The following is a 7,812-nucleotide window of genomic DNA, read 5'->3' as shown; positions in this document are numbered from 1 at the left end:
AAGAAGAATGAACCCTGTTTCTACATTGGATTATAGCTGATTTGCTTGCGTGTGTGAGGGGGGGGGGGCAGTGATGTGGCAGGCAAGAGACTATGGGAGATGATGTGTGTTTGTGTGTGTGTGACAAAGAGAGAGAGGGAGGGAGGGAGGGAGAGGCAGGTGGAAAGGGGGAGGGGTCTGGGGTGGTCCAGACAGTCGGTCCTTGTGTACCTCACACACTCGCAGCCTCTGCGCATCATTTAAGGGGAGCCCGGCTGTCGCTTTTCTCACCGCCTGGCTGACTCATATTAACACCACTGCTTTAACGTTACCATTATACCACTTTTTTCTGTCTCTGCCTCAGAATCCAACCGTTCAACTTAAACCGGCTCGCACCACCGTTATATGGAAAATACGGGTCGGCCAGGCGCATTTATTCTCTCCTACCCGAGAGGAAGCGCACGGAGGAAAACGTTGGAGGACTGACGGAAAACAGCGGTGATTCATGGACGTACCGCGCATCATGAGAATGCTACAACTACCAACAAGGTATACCGGAGTAAGTGTAAATATAGCCGACTCAATCATTACACTGTGTTTCATAGAATCGGATGATTTATACACGTATTTTATGTTGGGATGCTTTCTCTATTATTGAACACTTGCGGTTGGGTGGGATGCGTTCATTTGTGCTCGGTTATCTTACAACAGCGTTCGAGGATGCCTGCATCGCGGAAAATCTCTGTCAGGAATCCTGATCCCGCTGCAGACAGTATAGTGTGCTTTTTATTTCAATATGTATGTGAGAAGAAAGTATAGCCTCTCTAAAAGCATAATAGTTGTTATCGGTGGTCATAAAAGTCATTATTTCGGCTATAAATGCACAACCATCAAGCAGCATCGCACTAACGGAGTGGGAGGAAAATACATGTTATCATCTGCTTTATTGAAACGTTTTCATTTGTTTTATACTGGTATGTTATTTTTTTAGAGTATCCTTCCTTAATACGATGCTTTGAATCCAGAAGATATCCCCTGATGCATCATCTCTTTTTTGAACACTGACTTGTGCGTGGCTTCTGAAGTGATGATGTTGAGCCATTATTGTACTTACACTATCAAAGCTCCCTGCATCAAGGCCCCAGTATGTGACGCTATTACAAACAAAAATCTAATTCAGAGTGGGACATATTTTTGTCAGTGATACTTCATTTGCAGCGTCATTTCCCCTTGATATGACATTGGCAGTTAAGATTTAAACTATTGTTTACCTTTCTGGGCTGGCCATTTGTCCCCTGATGAACAAGTGGAACACAGTACAATGCTTAGACCCTTCAATCAGGCCAAATTAGGTCCTAATTAAATGTAGACATGTTGGAGGAGACAGAGAGCCAGGGTGAATGTATAGGTGGTAGTGCAGTGTACTTAATGAAATACTTTGTTTCCCTAATAATGATAGCATGCTGCAGACATATAACCAGAATTGTTATTTTTAATGTGTGTTAAAATTATTTTTAAAACATTGTCAAAAAGTGGTCTATACATGTATATATACAACCTGTTTTGTCATTGCATTCCAATATAGTGTGGGCTCTCAGACAGCTGTACATTATGTTGGCCGACAGTGTCAGTTGATTGGATATAGGAACCAAACATAAGGGACTCAAACCACTGTTATCTATTTTAATTTCTAGATACAGGGGAAGGAGAGGCAGGAGACAAATTAAATTATTAGGTAATAAAGAGTCTGTCTCTTTGCTACAGCACATTACTAAATCTTCAAGTCTGCCTTCAATGTATAAAGGGAAATAACATTTGCGGCGCTTTTGTCCCAAGTATCATAAATAAATAATGGCCTGTATGTTCAACCCATGACTCATGCTCAAATCTAAAAGACAATACCAACACAACTGTCAAATGGTCTATTCAAACTATGTATTTAATTATGATGCTCTCTATTATCCACTGTACTGTGTCTAATTGTATTATATCACTGGTAATTTCATATGTCATATAAGGGGTTATCTTGTGTGTGTAGACATTTAAGAAACAGTTAAACCAAAAAATACAAAATGACAAACGCAATAATTTTTAAGAATAAAAACACCAATCATTGTATGTTCACAGGGAGGACCTGGAATGGATCGCTGCGTCTAAATGAAGTGGTTCAGCCATGCAATGTTCCTGGAAGGCAGTGATTCTACTGGCCTTGGCCTCCATTGCCATCCAGTACACGGCCATCCGGACCCTCACCTCCAAGCCTTTCCAGTTGTGCCCGTTGCCCAGCCCCCAGAACTGTGGTCTGGGGGGCCAGGAGACAGAACCTCCCTTTGAGCGGGGTGCAGGGTGCGATGACTACCCTTTCTTTTCCATCAATGCCACACGTAAAACGCATATCCTGATCCTGGCCACCACCCGTAGCGGATCGTCCTTCGTTGGCCAGCTGCTCAACCAGCATCAGGAGGTATTCTACCTGTTTGAGCCTCTTTATCACGTTCAGACCACACTGATTCCACGTTTGTCACACAGCCGCAATTCCGCAGACCGGCGTGTGATGCTGGGTGCCAGTCGAGACCTCCTGCGTAGCCTGTACGGTTGCGACCTCTATTTCCTGGAGAGCTATATCAAACCAACGCCCACCAACCACACCACAGACAAACTGTTCCGCCGAGGTGCAAGCCGTGCACTGTGCCAGCAACCTGTTTGTGACGCCTTTGGTCCCGCTGATGTGAATGTGGAAGAAGGGGATTGTGTTAAGAAATGCGCAGCTCTAAACATGACTTTAGCAACGGACTCATGCCGTGAGAAGCGGCACGTGGCAATTAAAAGTGTTCGGGTGCCAGAAATTGGAGATTTACGTGCTTTGGTAGAAGACCCAAGGCTGAACATAAAAGTCATTCAACTGGTCAGAGACCCGCGTGGTATCCTGTCATCACGGATTGAGACATTCAGGGATACATATCGGCTATGGCGTATTTGGAGAGCCACGGGGCGACGGCCATATAATCTAGACTTGAGTCAGCTTACGGTTGTCTGTGAAGACTTTCTCAGTTCAGTTTCAACCGGTCTCAGTCATCCCTATTGGCTCAAAGGGAAATACATGTTGGTTCGCTATGAGGATTTGGCCAGAAATCCACTTCTCAAGACAAAGGAGATCTATGACTATCTGGGGCTGCCTATGGATAAAAATGTGGAAGACTGGATACATGCAAACACCCGGGGCAGCAATGAGCCCTCAGCAAAACATAAGTTTGGAACAGTGAGGGACTCAGCTGCTAATGCAGAGAGCTGGCGTTTGAAACTGTCTTATGACATGGTAGAATACACACAGACTGTGTGTCAAAAAGTACTTCACCAGCTGGGATACAAGGCTGTAAGATCAGCAGAGGAACTGAAAAACATGTCACTCTCACTGGTACAGGACAAAACTTTTGTAACATTTTTGTAACAAAGATAGTTCTCTATGACTATTTTTGATATATTTATAATTGTTGCCTTGTAATTTCTTTAGTTTGTTGGTGTTGTTTCTGTAATTTTGTCTCATAAAATTTGCACTAAACTTTAAGATTATGAATGCACCGAGGGGAACTACGGATGATTCCCCAATGTTTCAGAACAGCACACTTTCTACTCAAAGAAATTAGACAAGATATTTCACAAATGTGTCATAATTAGTTTTCTTCATGAATAGAACCAAGACAAGTCTGTATTGTTTCATGTATGCAAGCTGTTGATTCAATGAAAGTAACCTGTTGCCCTTCAAAAACACGAGATTGGAGTTTGAACGGATTTTGGTAAAGCAGACTTGTTTTGTTTTTTTGTCCAAAAGACTGTACAAGCCCTTCTGTGCAATAAATAGTGAATGTCGCATTCAACCTTTACCACTATGGCTTTTCTATCCATGTGGGAAGAGAAAAGCACTTCTGACGGATTCTACGTTAGCAATGCATTATTGCAATTTACAGGCTCTCCAGTTAAAGGGACAAGGGAACAATTATTAATTTCCTTAGAGAATACTTCACAATTGTCAGGATGTTTACGACACGGATGTAGACGTAATTTAAGTCTTAATTCAAGTAGTGTTTGTCAGTTTTATGTATTACTTTATTTATCTTACAATTTGTCAATCCATTTATTCACTCAGTGTGAAATCTACGTGGCCTTTTCTGTCTTTAATTAAAAAATGTATGCTACTGTCGTCCATTGATGGTGAGACATTCACTTTAAACTTTAAAGGATTTCCTTGGTTTTATGTCACCTTGATCATAAGGAAAGGTATAAAAAAAGGAAACATCTCAGATTAAAAATAGCGTATGCCTCTTAAATTCAAAATCTCATATCTTTTAAAAGCTCATGTTGGATCTATGTTTATCCCTCACATGAAAGATTCATAAATGAGGAAGATATTCTTTGTAGAACAGGTTGCACTGCAGATTCTCTTTTTGGAGTGGATAGCTTACACTGTGCAACACAATCACATTCACAAATAGTTACATTACATCACATTTAAAAGGAGCCTTACAGAAATCACTGTCTAGAATCTGGGACAAATCCTCTGAATACTAATAGTAGCAGTTGGCCTGCTATTTTAACTAAGCAATGTTAAAGTAATTTGTCTTATTTTTTTTTGCCAGAGTAGTGAACATTCTGAATACAAAAAGGCTTATTTTTATTTGTGTACTGCTATTCACATAACATCGCTGAACTAAAGCACAAAAATGATATTTGCCATTTATTTCTGCTGTAAAATGTACATTATGCTAATACTGACGGACTCAAGGAACATTGTTGCTGCAAAAGTAAATACAGATCTGAGACACCCAGCTGGTACAAACAGTAATGTTCGGATAAACATCCCGGCAATTGGTTTATATTTGGGCACATTTAGCAGTTTATGCGCCGGTTAGTTAGCAAACTGTCTTCACAGTTAGTGTGCAGCAAACGTGATAAGTTCACGCTGTGCACTCTATTTTTAATTCTCCTTCTGTTACTGTAGCAGCTCAAATTGAATGTCGGTTTGCATTATGTAGCACAGAAACTGTCAAGGATGCGTGCACAAAACACAGCTGCCCTTATGAAATGCAAATGAAACACCTTGAACAAGCGATATTGCTAAAAGCACACCATTTAGTGCGATGACCACATCTGCTGATATGCTGCTGACAAATACTGACCACCAAAGACAGCTGAGGCACAACAAATTGCAGATCTATTAGCACAAATATGTCAGTTTCAACATTCAAACTAATGTATAATTATAAAGGCTGGGTATTGTTTAAAAATCACAAAACTAGTTTCAATTCCCTTTAAGTGATACAATTGCAAATAAAGCATTTCATTTAAAGAGGACTTGGTCAGTGGTCAGTTTTAGCGATGCATTAGGTCACTCAAACGCAGACCCGGCAGCCGGGCCCGCCCATCCAGGATTTGGTCCCGCTGTTTTAATCAGGGCTGAATACAACATTTTAATTGTTTTATTATTATGTTCAGTGGCGGCGCCAGGGTATACTGGGGTAGGCTACAGTCATACCAAGAAATGGCTTAGCCCCACCATGAAAAATTAATTTTAAATTAAGCTAAATAAAGTCTGCCAACTCGTGCAGAGTAAATTGCACAGACAGCAGTAAATACCGAAGACTAGAAACGGTTTAAAAACTGTTGTCACGTAGTGATCATCTTCTCAATAGAACATCTTTGATAATGTCTTCTGGCCAATCAGAATCACGATAACGACTGGTGTTGTTGCAGGAAGTCCCGACGGAGAATACTTTTGCTGTAGTAAATCTATACATCGATACAACATTACGTGTTGATAGAAATCAACACATGGGTCATTCCAGAATTGGAGGACAATTTAGACACCAACATTTTTGAAAAATGAACCTTTTATTTATTTTTTATTTTTGTATGTATTTAGTTAAAACAGATAACAAACCATCAAAAAAAGTGATTTGCCCAGCTAGGCATCAAATTAATATTTTCCAATGAAGAATTACCCCTGTTACTCTAATTATAGTAACAGGGTTGAAAGTAACAGGGTTGAAAATCAATGCTAATTTGAGCTTTAACCTCAGGAATTATTGCTAGATGTAGCATGTAATGCTACTTTCAAGGCAAGGACAAACTCGGATATCTAATGCAAGAATGATAACTTTGAAATTAATATGCTTTATTCTGATAATATGAGTAACAGGGTTGAGTGGGTCAGAGTGCCACACACTTTTAAGACTGAAAAGATTGTAAAAATATGAAAAATGAAAGGGAGGACTTCGTTTTGGTCTACACATGGCACTAGCACATGGCTTGCTGATGTCACTTCCACTGTGTCATCTGACATACAGCTTGTTCACTTCCTGTGCCAATCTAAAAATGTTTGGGTAACAGGGTTGAACGCATGTTGAGGGACACACCTTCTGTGCAAAATTACTGTTATTTAAAATATGTTTATGATTTAACAAATTTATTTTACCATTACAAGAGACATATATCAATAGAATAATACCAACAAAAGTAAATAAAATCCCTATTTTAAATGTTATATTTGACATGCAAGTTGGTCACCAAGAAGCGGGGACAAGAGAAAAATGCCTTTTTAGGAGATGTTCGAGAGCTATTTGATAATTTAAATAATATTTTGAAACCACTTTTTCTACAACTTTATATACATTTTGTCTCAATACAAGTATGTTTAACACAAAAAGTGCATGTTTTAGCATTTTGGGCATGGAATATTATATTTTTTATATGGGGGACATGAAATGTCCTCCAATTCTGGAATGACCCACATAATGAAATAAGACCCCACGGATTGATGATTGATAGGTGTGTGGGCTGTCTTTCATGTTGACACACAGAACAATGGGGGATATCCTAGGGGGGCTTTCGGATGGACATACGAAAGGACTTCTGTTTTTAAATCCTTGATAAAGTAGGGAGTAATTGTTGCATGTTCGGACACCCAGGGTTCCATGCACTGTTAAAGAGGGTAACATTGTTCTTTAAGTGCACCAGAATTGAAGATACATTAATAGAATGAGTTATGGAATACATAGCAGAGCTTTACAGATCCTAGTAATGTTTTGACACAAGATAATAGTGATGTACACAAGTTTCTGAAATAGATCTATCAGTCATTTTAATACTAATTAGGTGTAAATGAATTGCAGTAGTAGTAGTAGTACTCTAAGGAAGTGACATTTTTTTTGGCTAGACACTTTTCAGGGAATGTGGGAAACAGCAATGAGGGGTTGGAGATATCTTGAACATTATAGTTGTAATTGTGAATTAATAAATGATGGCGCTCCATATATACAGATTTTTATAGACGGAGGATGCTGCCCTGTGCTGGAAGATCTCTGCAGAGCACGACACATGGCCACAAAGACTGACCTTTGACCCTGACCGACAGGGTAACTTGGGAAGGCACTGTCAATGACTGACTCTGAGGTGTACCTGACCAAACCTGACTTTACAACCTGACAGTGTGAGTGAGTGTATGTCTGCATCTGATCAGTGCAACTGCATGATTTAAAACAATGACTAATCAAGCATGTTTTTGGACTAACACATTATTTTTGTGTGATAATAATGTGTGAAATGAGAGTTTTCCTAAAAATTCCACAAAAGGGGAAACCGCACAGGTGACCCGTTTCTAATCTGCTTGATGATATTTCACTCCCACAGGAGGTGGCAGTTTGCAGAATGTGAAACTCAAACTATGACATTTGAAGATTCTGTTTATTTTAGGACTGAAAGAGGGAGAGAAACACTTAATTTCACTGAAGTGTTTACTGTGGAAATAATGGATGTACATTTGGGAAAAATGTTTGGTAT

At 39.7% G+C, this 7,812-nt stretch overlaps 1 protein-coding gene across 2 annotated transcripts; it reads left to right on the top strand.

Moving 5' to 3' along the window:
- Positions 1-235: 235 nt before the first annotated feature.
- Positions 236-4,190, top strand: chst1 (carbohydrate (keratan sulfate Gal-6) sulfotransferase 1). 2 transcript variants are annotated; one of them, XM_034108172.2, is made up of 2 exons: positions 236-528; positions 2,107-4,190. In XM_034108172.2, the coding sequence occupies exon 2, from the start codon at positions 2,153-2,155 to the stop codon at positions 3,425-3,427; it is 1,275 nt and encodes a 424-aa protein (XP_033964063.1). In that variant the 5' UTR covers positions 236-528; positions 2,107-2,152; the 3' UTR covers positions 3,428-4,190. The 2 variants fall into 2 exon arrangements, with proteins under 2 accessions (XP_033964063.1, XP_033964055.1); XM_034108164.2 differs by having other exon boundaries at positions 236-538.
- Positions 4,191-7,812: the final 3,622 nt, after the last annotated feature.

Source organism: Pseudochaenichthys georgianus, chromosome 3 (genome assembly GCF_902827115.2).
Source record: "Pseudochaenichthys georgianus chromosome 3, fPseGeo1.2, whole genome shotgun sequence".
NCBI classification, from domain to species: domain Eukaryota; kingdom Metazoa; phylum Chordata; class Actinopteri; order Perciformes; family Channichthyidae; genus Pseudochaenichthys; species Pseudochaenichthys georgianus.
This window is presented reverse-complemented; position numbering and strand designations above follow the sequence as displayed.